At 54.9% G+C, this 13,016-nt stretch overlaps 2 protein-coding genes across 2 annotated transcripts; both read right to left on the bottom strand.

Moving 5' to 3' along the window:
• Nucleotides 1–2,544: 2,544 nt before the first annotated feature.
• Nucleotides 2,545–5,816, bottom strand: RRAD (RRAD, Ras related glycolysis inhibitor and calcium channel regulator). Its single transcript, XM_061173099.1, has 5 exons — nt 5,681–5,816; nt 5,079–5,463; nt 4,338–4,411; nt 4,007–4,211; nt 2,545–3,195 (listed from the first exon to the last, which is right to left on the bottom strand). Exons 2-5 carry the CDS (start codon nt 5,446–5,448, stop codon nt 2,918–2,920), a joined length of 927 nt encoding a protein of 308 aa, XP_061029082.1. The 5' UTR covers nt 5,449–5,463; nt 5,681–5,816; the 3' UTR covers nt 2,545–2,917.
• A 5,182-nt stretch (nt 5,817–10,998) lies between these two features.
• Nucleotides 10,999–12,978, bottom strand: CIAO2B (cytosolic iron-sulfur assembly component 2B). The gene is made up of 5 exons (XM_061173983.1): nt 12,769–12,978; nt 12,529–12,608; nt 12,127–12,252; nt 11,623–11,668; nt 10,999–11,209 (listed from the first exon to the last, which is right to left on the bottom strand). Exons 1-5 carry the CDS (start codon nt 12,908–12,910, stop codon nt 11,112–11,114), a joined length of 492 nt encoding a protein of 163 aa, XP_061029966.1. The 5' UTR covers nt 12,911–12,978; the 3' UTR covers nt 10,999–11,111.
• Between the last annotated feature and the right edge of the window lie 38 nt (nt 12,979–13,016).

The raw sequence follows: 13,016 nt of genomic DNA, 5'->3' as shown, positions 1-13,016 counted from the left end.
GACAGCTACATGTAAAAGAATGAAATTAGAACACTCCCTAACACCATACACAAAAATAAACTCAAAATGGATTAAAGACCTAAATGTAAGACTGGACACTGTAAAACTCTTAGAGGAAAACATAGGAAGAACACTCTTTGACATAAATCACAGCAAGATCTTTTTTGACCCACCTCCTAGAGTAATGGAAATAAAAACAAAAATAAACAAATGGGACCTAATGAAACTTAAAAGCTTTTGCAAAGCAAAGGAAACTATAAATGAGACAAAAAGACAACCCTCAGAATGGGAGAAAATATTTGCAAGCGAATCAACAAAGGATTACTCTCCAAAATATATAAACAGCTCATGCAGCTCAATATTAAAAAAACAAACAACCCAATCAAAAAACGGGCAGAAGACCTAAATAGACATTTGTCCAAAGAAGACATACAGATGGCCAAGAGGCACATGAAAAGCTGCTCAACATCACTAATTATTAGAGAAATGCAAAACTGCAATGAGGTATCACCTCACACTGGTTAGAATGGGCACCATCAGAAAATCTATAAACAGCAAATGCTGGAGAGGGTGTGGAGAAAAGGGAACCCTCTTGCACTGTTGGTGGGAATGTCAATTGATACAGCCACTATGGAGAACAGTATGCAGGTTCCTTAAAAAACTAAAAATAGAATTACCATATGACCCAGCAATCCCACTACTGGGCATATACCCAGAGAAAACCATAATTCAAAAAGACACAAGTAGGGCTTCCCTGGTGGCGCAGTGGTTGAGAATCTGCCTGCTAATGCAGGGGACGCGGGTTCGAGCCCTGGTCTGGGAAGATCCCACATGCCGCGGAGCAACTGGGCCCGTGAGCCACAGCTACTGAGCCTGCGCATCTGGAGCCTGTGCTCTGCAACAAGAGAGGCCACGATAGTGAGAGGCCCGCGCACCGCAATGAAGAGTGTCCCCCGCTTGCCGCAACTAGAGAAAGCCCTCGCACAGAAACGAAGACCCACCACAGCCAAAAATAAATAAATTAATCAAAAAAAAAAAAAAAGACACATGTACCTCAATGTTCATTGCAGCACTATTTACAATAGCCAGGTCATGGAAGCAACCTAAATGCCCATTGACAGACGAATGGATAAAGAAGATGTGGTACATATATACAATGGAATATTACTCAGCCATAAAAAGGAACGAAATTGGGTCATTTGTAGAGACGTGGATGGACCTAGAGACTGTCATACAGAGTGAAGTAAGTCAGAAAGAGAAAAACAAATATCATATATTAACGCATATATGTGGAATCTAGAAAAATGGTACAGATGAACCCGTTTGCAAGGCAGAAATAGAGACCCAGATGTAGAGAACAAACATATAGACACCAAGGGGGGAAGCAGGGGTGGGGAAGGTGTTGGGATGAATTGGGAGATTGGGATTGACATATATACACTAATATGTATAAAATAGATAACTAATAAGAAACTGCTGTATTAAAAAAATTTTTTTTCAAATAAAAAAAGAAATGTATGGACCCTGGCCTGGAACCTTCTCAGAAACTGTCCCCAGCCTTGCCCCAGGCTGCTTCTGGTCTCCCAAGGTAGGCAGACTTGTATACCAGTCCCCACTCAGCCACTTCTGCCCGTGTGGCCTCGGGCAAGTACTTCTGTCCCCTGTCTGCCATTGCTGAATGGGGATGCTCCCTCCTGAAATGATGCGGGCAAACTCCTAGCAGGCACCTATGCCCAGAAGGCTCCCCTTCCCAAGTGTGGGTGGTGGGGAGATGCACACCTCCAGCTGTTAGCGAATGTGCACACATTTATGCGCAAATGCAAGGCCTCTCCTTCCAGGCAAGGAGGGCTCCAGGGACCTGCTCCCACATTAGCCAATGCCGAGCATGGGGTGCTCTGGCCTGGCCACTCACAGTGGGGAGAACAGTGAACCCTCCCTGTCCTCCCCCTCCCACCCCCTTCCCAGTAGCCCAGCCTCAGCTGGGAGGTGGGGAGACATGCGGACTCAAGTCCGCCTGAATGTGCCTTCCTCATCGCAGCCTTAACAAACCAGCTGCCTCCTTCTCCAGCCAGGGAGTCTCAGAAGTCTTCCACAGCCACTCCACCTCAGCAGATTTCCAGCCCCTCAGGAGGGAGCAGGGCAGAGACACCCGCCCAGGAGCCAGACCCAGGGTTCTTGTTTGGCCATGACACCTGGGGCAGGACGTGGTCCCTTGGGCAGCCTCAATTTCCCTTACATACAGTGGGGTAACTGAGCCTTTGATCAGCTAGGCAATGCCAGGCTCCAGCTCAGAAGAATCTGGATAACAGGCTGGGTGGGATTCATGTCTCTTCCTGCTGCTTGGACTCCCCAACCAGGCCCCCACCCACACCTGCCCCTCTGACCCAGCTGGCTATATCTGGGCCCAAACATTAGAATAGTCAAGGCCACACACTAGGGTGGGGCAGCTTCAGGAACCAGCCTTGTAGGTTCCTCAACTTCAGGAACCCTTCCTGCTCCTGCAGCCCCCGAATCAAAGGAAACACAGAGTCAACAGCCCTGACCTATCAGGAAATAGTCTTTATTACAAAAATCTGCATGTAAACAAATAGCCACTGCACTGAACAGCCTCCCTCCAGGGCATGCACACCACGCGTGTAGAGAAAGGCAGAGTCCTCTCCCCACTCATAGGCCTGTTCCACAGGCTGGGCTCAGGCTGCTGCTTGGGACGCACATGGGCCTGCACAGGCATCTCTGTGGGCCCAGCCCTTGACGGCCACTGGGAGCCACCTCCCTGGGCAGCACTGTCTCTCTGTCCATGACCATGAGGTGGGGGATACCCAGAGTCTGAGCCAGCCCTGGGGCACCTTGGGCGGTTGGCTGGGCCAGCCCACCAATCTGCCCATCTGTCTGCACAATACAGTGAGTGCCCCAGGGCCTAGAGCACGGAGAGGTCGTGGCAGGACTTGGACTTGGCACGCAAGGCCATCTTGCGGCTGTTTCGAGCGACGATGCGGCCCAGGAAGCGCTTCGCCTTCTTGCCAAGGCTCTCTCGCCGCCGAGAACCCGCTTGCCGACGTGCGTTGGCCTCTTTGCTGTCCCTGCGCAGGCGTATCTGGCGCACGACACCCTCAAACAGCGCCTGGACATTGTGGTGCAGCGCAGCCGACGTCTCAATAAACTTGCAGTCGAAGACGACGGCACAGGCCCGGCCCTCTGGTGTGGGTGGGGACAGGCACACGTCAATAAACAAAGGGTGGGTGGCCCACTCAAAACCCTGGCCACCCCATGGCAGCTACCACATCCCTGGGTCTTCCCCAGAAACACAACGACCCCAGCTCCTGTACAGAGGGGCCCAGGCATCACTGGGTCACCCAACTGGCAGAGCGTGTCCACGTTTAAGGAGCTCACAAAGGCCCACAAAAGGAGACTCGTTTATTGAAATAATTTGAAGTTTGATATTTAAATGGAAGTGCTGTAGTTGTCAACAAAATGAAAACTTTGTTGAACAGCTTGGTGTTTTATGGCTTGATGTTATATCATGATGAATGATGGGTAGAATAGGGGGGACATCACCAAGTCACGGCTGGTTCCTCTGCGGGGCTCAGGTCTGGGGACCACAGAGGATGATGCTGAGCCCAAGAGGGGGCTGCTCCCCAAGGGCAAGACTACGCTGAGACTGGCCCTGGCCTGGAATCCAGGCTCTGAACTCCTGGCCTGATTCCCTGCACTCTCCTCACCCCTCATATGCCAGGCCAGGGACAAAGAGGACAGAAAAGGAGGGCTCTGAGGTGGCCCAGCTCAGCGCCCAGCAGCCTTCACCTCCCCTAGCTCATTTGGTCCTTTCCCCAGCACTCAGGTCTTTGGGAGTCCTGTGGGAGGGCAGAAGCTCTCCCCGCTCTCCCTGAGTTTTCTTCCTAAACATTTTTAGCCACTGATGGTCCCCAGGGACTCGAGCTGAGTCAAGGCTGAGTGGACCACAGCCCAGCCAGGATCTCCCTCCCTTTCTGACCCACTCCCTGCTCACCATCCAAGGAGACCTCACGAGAGCGCACCAGGTCGCTCTTGTTGCCCACTAGGATGATGGGCACGTCGTCTGTCTGCCGCGCCCTCCGCAGCTGGACCCGAAGCTCTGAGGCCTTCTCAAAGCTGTCCTTGTCTGTCACTGAATACACGATGACGTATGCATCTCCCATGGCCATGCAGTGGCCAGGTAGCCAGCGGCCCCCATCCTAGGGAACACAGACACATATTTACCCAATAGTCCTCACGCCCCAGCTACAAGGCTGTCACTCCCCGCAGGTCCCTACCCCCAGCTCACCCCTCCCACCCTGCCCTGGTCTCAGCCTGCATCTTACCTGCTCCCAAATGTCATAGACCATGAGCGCTGCCTCTTCTCCATCCACCATGATGGAGCGATCATACGTGTGCCCTAGGCAGGAGACCAGTAGTCGGGTTACCTGCTGGCTGCTAAGAGCCCCCCTCCTCCAATACACCAGGTTTCCTGTTCTGGCCACACCCTTCAACTCCTCCCCAGAGCCCTCCTAACCTTCTCCTCCACTGATGGCTGCTATGTAGCAACAGAAGTGACAGGGCTGAGAAAGGGGGGGTTGGAGGGCACGGTGTGCCTGGCCCCCACCTAGGCACCCCTTCGCCAAGCTAGCAATGTCCTGCGTAGCCACTCCTGTGCTCCCTGCCCTCCTGTTGCCTGAGACCCAGGGTGGTTCTGACCACAGTGGCCTGAGTTAGAACAGACATCCCCTGGGGACCTTGGTTACCTAGGACTCCTCTCCTAGAAACTCCCTCTGGCTGGGTTCTTGCCAGTCCTGGCAGGGAGGGATATCCTGCCCCCAGACTACAGAGTAATTAATCGTATGCCCTGGGCCTTCTACTCTAAGCACTTCTTTTCCTACTAAGGGCTGGGGTACCTTCTCCCTTAGTTTCCCCATCTGTGAAAGCGGTAGGTAGAAGCAGATTCTCAAAGTGCCTTCAGAATCCCGTTGTTATCTGCTGCTTTTAATCCTGGTCCCCAGTCCTGTAAATCCCAGTCCTAACCCTGTGCTCGCCGCGCCCTTGAACAGTCCCTCCCAGCCCCTCACCTGCGGCCTCTGCTTCAGGCCCGTCCTCTATACCACCGAAGATGCGCGCCAGAGCACTCTTGCCGACGCCAGGCGCCCCCAGCAGCAGCACCTTGTAAACGCTCTCGTCTGAATCGCTGCCTCCTGAGCTGAGCGAGTCGGAGGAGCCCTCGGGCCAGTCCAGCCTCGGACCCTGGGCCCCCGTCCCGGACTCGGCCGTTGTCAGAGCTCCCGGAGCCAGCGCCGCCTGCAGGTCGCGCTCGTCCACAGGCATGCTCCGGCGGTGCAGCGGGGGCGCCGGGCCCCAGGGTGTGCTGCCCCGACGGCGCTCGCGGTCGCGGCCCCCACCGCGGCTCCCGCCCGCTCCGCTGCCGCCGCCATTCAGAGTCATCGCGTCGGACGCCGTCTGGGGAACGGGAATCCAGAGGGCCGCGTGAGCCGCGGTGGAGATGGAGTGCGAAGCTGGACCCGGGACGCGCCTGCCCGACCACGGGTCAAGAAAGATGCTCGGGGCCCAGGACATGCCGCAGAAGGTCCTTGCGCCCTGACTTGTGACCCATCCTCCTGACTCGTTCATCCCAGACGGTGAGACCACCCCCACCCCGCTCTGCCAGGACACTCACCCACTCACACACGGACACGGTCAGGACTGGGTAGGTCCCGGGCTTGCATACAATCCACTCGCAGACCCAGGCTCGGACACTCGACGCTGTCGCAGCCGCTGCCTTCTCGGTCCGCACTGGGTCCGGGCTCCAGAGCCGCCTATTTAAGCCTCTGCCCGCCCCCGCCGCCACCCCCGCGCTCGCCCCGGGCTGCGCTGTCCGGGGGCTGACGTGTCCGTCCCCCTCTCCCGAGGGGGATCCCCCGCCCTCCTCCTAGGACCTCACACCCACCCAGCCCCCGCCTCACCCGCCAGGGCGGGGCAGGGGCAGACTCCGCAGACAACAGCCCGGTCTGAGTGTGTGTGTGTGTGAGTGAGTGTGTGTGTGTGTGTGTGTGTGTGTGTGTGTGTGTGGCGGGGGGGGGGCGAGGGCGGGGGAAAAGGGAGAAGGAAAGGGAGCACGTGAATGGTGCGGAGGAGGGCGATGGAGGTGGAGGGTGCCACCACGGGTGGGGGCCAGGGGGAAAGCCCCGACCAGCCAAGTGTGCCAAGTCCCCACTAGGGAAGAATTGAGGTCTGGCCCTTTAAAAGTGATTTCTCCTTTCCCTCTCTCCCAGTCCTGGCCTGTCACCCAAGCAAGCAGACCACTTACAGGTCGGACAGACTTCACCCTTCACTGCCCATGACACCCGTTCCCCACCCGCTGGTATCTGAGCTAGAATTTAGGGGGCCTAAATCCAGGCTTCTAACCTCAGCACCAGGTCCTTCCCACTCTCATCCCTGCCCTTGGCAGTTGAAGATTCCACCTGATGAGCCTGCCCTTCAGGATGAGAGTTAGTGACACCTGAGCCCCTGGGGGCCCTTGGAGAGCTGTTTGGGGGAGGGGGCAAGGAAGGGGAGGCCCGCTGGCAGTGTGGTGCAGGTAGAGGGGCAGCTTGAACCTTGGGGAGGGAATACAGGCCCAGAGAAGGAAAAGGATGAAGTCAGCACCACCTCCCCCTCAGCACCCTCCAGGCAGCTGCCAGTAACTCTGCTAAAAATACCTGGCCCTGGTCATTCTGCTCCTGGCCTGGAGGTTGCCCAAAGTTGGGGAAATCCTGGCAGACAGGTGTCAGATACCAGCAGGAGCGGATAGGGGTGGGACTAGACCAGGGTCAGGTCCAGCTCCAGCCACTCTGAGTCTGCAATGTCTCCTTCCTTCCCTTTAGTCTCAGACTGCGCCTGCAGTTCAGGGCACACACAGGGCCTGGAGGTTCAGACTCCCATTCAGAAGGGGCATAGTTGTAGAGTAGGGATGGGGTCAGCGGGGTGGGGGTGGGTTAGCCACCACTTGGTGCTACCACTGCCCGGAGATCAGCGCCTCCTCAACCCAGGGAGGGCGCTGGGGCACCGAGGGGAGGAGATGTAATGGGGAGGCTTGGGTTCTACTCCTGAATCTGCCTCCAGGCTCCTGGGTCTTGCCTCCCTCCCAGCCTCAGGGTGGCCAGCTGTAAATTGCCTTGCTCATGTTTGCGGTGTGTGGAGACTGGGAACAGGCATGCTGTGAGGTACTTTGTGACAGGGACCCGCTATTAGAGTGACGTATGATTGTAATGAGTGTGGTGGGGGTGGGGGGCACCCATTCAGGGCTCAGGTGACATCACGGATGGATGGATCCTAGTGGGCTGCTGTAGGTTGTCATGGAGACCTGGGTCAGGTCTCTTCTGACTGCTGCATCAGTTTCCTTGGCAACATCTGAGAGGGCCTTGGAATGAGGAGGGCCTGGCTAGGTAAGTGTTAGAGGGTTCATGCAGGCCCCTCTGGTACTTGAGGTCCTCAAAGTTAGGCAAGGCCTGGACTGAGGGGTGATCTATCTATTTGTGTTCTTCACATGGCCTGGGGGGTCTTGGAGGCCTAGGCAATCCCATGTTGGCTCTAGCTTCCTGGACGAGATCCAGAAGGAAGAGGGAGTCATGGGTTGAGCCTACTGTCAAAGAATGAAAGTCTTGGGACTTCCCTGGCGGTCCAGTGGTTAAGACCTTGTGCTTCCTGTGCAGGGGGCACGGGTTCGATCCCCGATTGGGGAACTAAGATCCCACATGCCCTGTGGCACGGCCAAAAAATTAAAAAACAACAAAACAAAACAAAAGGAACGAAAGTCTTAAGAGCCAGCAAACTACTTCCCATCAGGAACGCTGCTGGGCTGCTTATGGCCCCTCCTAACCACCTTACACATGACCTTGCTGCTGACAAGAGCCCCTGGATGTCCAACAGAGGGTGGGTGTGGGGGGTAGCTGTGGTCCTTCCAAGCAGGGAGCCATGCAAGGAATTAGGGCTGGGTTTCCCCTCTGATAATCTAAGCTCTTGACCTCAGCAATGTTTCCTCATTGCCAAGGGAACTGCATCCACATTGGGCCACTCAGGCCCCAAGCATTCTGCAACAGGCCAGACCCACCACAAGCATCGGTATGGCCAGGGGCCCAGGGAACCATACCAGGACATGACCTTGAAACACCCCCATTCCCAACTCCTGGTCCTCTCAGTTCTCTGGGCTGAGCTTGGCTGCCCAGAAGGAGCAAACTGAGGCTTGAATACCCCTAGGATAGCCCAGCCTTCAAATCCCAGCTCTGCACCTTACTAGCTGTTTCACCTCTGCCCGTTTAGCTTGGCTGAGCCTCAGTCCCCGCTTGTGTAGAACAGGGATAATGTCTTCATGGGGGTTGTTATAAGATATAAATAACACAAAATGTAGAGGTAAGGTGGTTGGCACATGTCTGGCCTATAGTAATATCTCGATATGAACACTTTTATTATCACCCTTAGTTGGACAGGACAGGTTGAGTGAATCCGTGGGCCCTCTCCTGCTTCTTCTTTCCTGCTCCTGCTCCTGCTCCATTCTCTCCAGAATGGTGGTCTGCCCAGGAGAGGGGCAGATGCAGATACCTCTCCCCTCTCCCCCATACCCACCTTTCATCTGTGGGACCCCATGCCCTTCCCCTTCCCTTCGGGTAGCAAAATGCTGCAAAGGCAACTTGGCTGGATTTCAGTATTCCCAGCCCTCCTTACAACACAGCTCCCACGCCCCAGTTCTTCTGTTCTGTTCTAGGTCTCAATTCATTCATTCCACTGACCTGTACTAAGTACCTACTACTGTGTGCCAGGCCTTTGTGCTTTGGGAATGATGATGAGCAAAAATGGACATAGCTGGGCCTGTTCGTACATGTCATCTAATCTCTGGGTCAGTCTCACTCAGCTATGATTTGTTGTTCCCATTTTGTAGACATGGTAACCGAGGCCTGAGAAGTCACAGGCCAGAAACAGCACAGCCAGACACCCCTGGTGGAGGGCTTCAGGGACCTAAAACTTCACCCCACCCCTCCCACCCCCATGTTCTCAGACAGCAGCTGGGATTCCAGAAAGTTCCCCAGGCACTAGCCCAGGATTCACAAATGGTGTCCCTGCAGGCAGCTGTGGGCCACGCACAGATGAGTCAAGACTGACAAGGGGACGATCTGATATGCCAGCTGGATATGAGCAGCGTGATGATCCTCGTCCACCGTGGCCTGGCTGCCAGGAGAGCCAGCTGAATGACTCAGTGACACCTGCCTCCCCCGTGACCTCCCACCCCCAGCTGAACACAGACACCACAGACACCTAGACACATCGGGCTGTCAGTGCAGAAGTACACACGTGGTAAAGCCTACAGCTGGGTACTGGTGGTTGGGGAGGCTCCCTGGGGCCTGCGGGGCCCTGGGTGGTCTCCTGCCTCTCTGGAGCACTGAGCTTCTTCATCTGTGCAAGTGGGAGGTACTCTGCCTGGAAGATCACCTGAAATGGTCCCAGATCCATTTTTAAATCTCCAGAGCAGTCCTAAGCTATTGTGTCTCCCCACATCACACATGAAGAAACTGGGTGACATGGGTCGATGGCTTCACCCCTCTGAGCAGCCAGATCTTGGTCACGAGGTGGCGAAGCTACTCCCGCCTGGAAGTGGGGGTTGGAGGTAGGCGTAGGCCCCTCCAGCCAGGCAACAGCACCCCTTGCCAGCTGAGCAGTACCTGCTGAACAGCTGAGGTTCCTCTACTCCCTAACTGGTGGTCTTGGGGAGTCAGTTACTTATTCTAGAAGCTTCTTTCCTCATCTGCAAAACAGAGATGATAAAGAATAGCAACTGCCACACAGGGCTGGCTTGAGGACTGACTGACTAGATAGTATATATAAAACCTTCGGCCAATGCCCACTCTCAGGACAGGTCCAATATTGTCAGAAGGCCCCCAAGAACAGATTTGCCAAGCGGCCAGGTTCCCTGCTGAGGCCTCTGCCCACCAGGTGGGCAAGTCTTCTTAATATCCACATTTTTCCTCAGAGAAGGAAATGCAGGCAGGGAATTGTGACATTATGACTCCTGACTGGCTGATCCGAGGTCTAAGCCCCACGGTCTATCCTGGTGACCAACTGTGCTGGGCGAGGCAGAGGCCCCAGACCTGAGCACCTGGGGTGACACAGATTTCCCAGGCTGCTGGTGGAGACAGTGCTTCAGATGGCTTTCAGCAGAGAAATCTGCTGGCACTGCCCTGACCAGGGGACCAAACTGAGCATCACCAACAGTGGGGACAAGCTGGCATCACACAGCTACTGGTGGATGCTAAGGATACATACAACACTCCTGGGCAAGGTTCTCGCTAGTCAACTCAAACCTGAACTCGACCAACTTCTAGTTTATAGGAAACACAGCAGACAAAACAACAAATCAGACTGTGGGACTTCTCCAGGACAACTCACCTGGGCTTTTCAAAATAGTGTCAAGAAAGATTAAAAGGTAGGGAGGCAGGGAGACAGTTCTAGAAGAGGCTAAAGAGAGATGACAACCAAATGCGATACACGAAACTTGACTGGAGCCTGACTTAAAAAACAACTATGAATGACATTTTGGGAGAAATTCATACATGCCTGGATATTAGATGTTCGTGTCAGAGAATTGTTCATTTAGGGGCCAAATAACAGCACTGTGGTTACAGGCTTATTCTTGGGAGACACAGGATGAAGTACTGAGAAGTGAAGGGTCATGTGTCTGCAGCTTACTTTCAAGTCTATTTATATTCTACACACACATAAATAAAACCAAAGCTGCAACATGTTAACAACTGTTAAATCTAGGTGGTGGGTATACAAAAGTGTTCACTACATTATTCTTTCAATTTTTTGGCATACTTGCAACTTTTCCTAATCAAACCATTGGGAGAAATTTAAAAAATTAACCAAACCTCATCGACCCAGCCTGTATAGGCAGTCACTACCACCCCTATCCCAAACCCGGAGTGACCCCCACTGAGATGAAAGACTCTCAGGCATGCTGGGAAATGAATATAAATTAAGGGTTTATTACAAAATGCAAAATGTTAGTTTCTTATTGTCAGTGGTTCAATAAAACAAGGCCATGAGCCCTGCGTGGGGCTGGGAGCAAAAATTCAGGCTCAGGAGCGGGCTGATAGGCACTGGTTCACAACCTCCAGCAGGTGGGTGTTCTCTAGGGCGGCTGCCACCCGCTCTTTATCCGCAAGCTGCTTGTTCACTGGGTGGAAAGGAGAGAGTGGTGAAATATATTTATACCCCCACCAACAAAGCCCTCCTGTCGCCGCCTTCCCAGGATCCCAAACCTTGGTCAGGCTACCCCAACCACCTGAGCCCACAACTACCCCACCTTCCTGTGACCCCTTCCCACCTGGCCATACATGTCTGCTTCCTATACCGTAAAGCCTGACAACCCTGGTCCTGTGTACTTAGGAGAGGGAGAGGGCAGGAGTGGGAGAACATGGTAAACACAGGAGACTCAAGTCAGGCCAGCTTAGCTCTAGGCTGCCACCTCCACTGAGGAGTCACCCACCTAGTGCCAAACCCCCAACCCTCCCCCTAATCTTGCCCTACAGACCACCATGGCAAGCGGGGAGCCTCCGGGCTAATGCCTCAACACCAGCCCACACTTACCTGCATGCTCCGAGGCATGGGTCCCTGGTGTAATGTGCACGTCCAGCTGGGAGGGAGATAGGTGGGGCCTGAGCACTCACATACCTGTCTACCCCCTTTTCCCCTCTCCCCACTCACCACCTCCAGCTGATCCTTCTTCCTAATCATGCCTCTGGACTCCGGCCCTTCCATTACACCCCAAACCCACTCACAGCCATTCCATCTCTACCCAAAGGACTGGCTAATTGCTACTGACTTAAAGGCCCACCTGCGCCCCATCCCTGCTCCAAACTTATCTACAGCTCCCTACTGCCCTTCCTGCCACACTCCTCACTACTTTTCTGCATTTTCCAGCTTGGATCTTTATTCTTGTCCCATCCAATTGGAAAGCCTCCTCCCAGTTTCATCTCTGCTAGCTGGGATCCTTCCAGATCTCACTCTGATGTTCAAGTTCATGCTCTCCATGTCCTCCTCAGTAGCAGACACTCATGCCTGCCCCACCCCCAGGGCTCAGTTCCACCTTACCTTGAAACGCTGGGGAAGGGATCGCAGAAGCTTGACTTTGATGGACAGGCCAATAAGTGTGGCCATACTGCAGTGCGGAATGGTGGGTGTGAAGGCCACAGCCACTGTGCTCTCGGGGTCGCTCACCTGGTTGGAGAGGTGGGATGTTAGAAGTCATGGCCCGTCCAGCCCAGAGACCCTCTTCTTAGTTTGTTGTTTCAGGGAAGTCATCTAACCAGTATGGGTCTCAGTTTCCTCATCCATAAAATGGGCACACACACACCCCTCCCCACCCCCCCACCCCCGTTCCAGAGATCCCCTGAGGAGTCCGTGAGCTGAAAGAACGCCAACCCCCTGGTGCACAGCTGAGCCTTTCTGACTCTCCCGACCAAGTCGCTCCCCTGGACGCTGGGAGTGACTCACCTGAACCCGGACTTGCTCTACTACGTTCAATTCTTCTAGCGTCAGTGGATGCTCCGGGTCATTGATGGAGCGAATCAGATGTGGCAAGTGAAGGAAAGGGGACTCTGCGCCTCTGCCCACTCAGAAGCCCCCTCCGGGATTGCCCGGCCCTACTACAGCTCCACCGACTACTGGACATCACTTCATCCCACCACCTCCCAGGCCCCCTCCAACCCGCCCGCGCCCAGCAGCGGCGGATATCGAAGATCTCGCGCGCGTCGATGCTGTCTGGAACCTGCTCGTCCTCCTCGCCCGCGGTCACTGGCCGCTCCCCAGAGCGCTCGTAGATGAGGGGGTTAGCGTTCTCCAGGAGGCCGCCCCCCATTCCGCCGCCGCCCACCATCGCGGAACTGCTGCCGGCAACTGTAGGCGGGCGCTTCCGCTCCTACGGTGCATTTCCGGGGAACAGGAAGGGGGCGTGGCGTGGCGACGGGGTAACGCGAGGGACA

The sequence above is a fragment of the Eubalaena glacialis genome, chromosome 18 (genome assembly GCF_028564815.1).
Source record: "Eubalaena glacialis isolate mEubGla1 chromosome 18, mEubGla1.1.hap2.+ XY, whole genome shotgun sequence".
Taxonomy (NCBI): Eukaryota; Metazoa; Chordata; class Mammalia; order Artiodactyla; family Balaenidae; genus Eubalaena; species Eubalaena glacialis.
This window is presented reverse-complemented; position numbering and strand designations above follow the sequence as displayed.

Excerpts from the sequence above, each read along its gene's own strand:
- RRAD (XM_061173099.1), bottom strand. The coding sequence starts at position 5,448 with ATGACTCTGAATGGCGGCGGCAGCGGAGCGGGCGGGAGCCGCGGTGGG. Across the intron at positions 4,412-5,078 it reads GCCTGAAGCAGAGGCCGCAG|GGCACACGTATGATCGCTCC; the intron begins GTGAGGGGCTGG and ends TCTCCTGCCTAG. Across the intron at positions 4,212-4,337 it reads TCTATGACATTTGGGAGCAG|GATGGGGGCCGCTGGCTACC; the intron begins GTAAGATGCAGG and ends TGTGTTCCCTAG.
- CIAO2B (XM_061173983.1), bottom strand. The coding sequence starts at position 12,910 with ATGGTGGGCGGCGGCGGAATGGGGGGCGGCCTCCTGGAGAACGCTAAC. Across the intron at positions 12,609-12,768 it reads CGACGCGCGCGAGATCTTCG|ATCTGATTCGCTCCATCAAT; the intron begins ATATCCGCCGCT and ends TTCACTTGCCAC. Across the intron at positions 12,253-12,528 it reads TAGAGCAAGTCCGGGTTCAG|GTGAGCGACCCCGAGAGCAC; the intron begins GTGAGTCACTCC and ends CTCTCCAACCAG.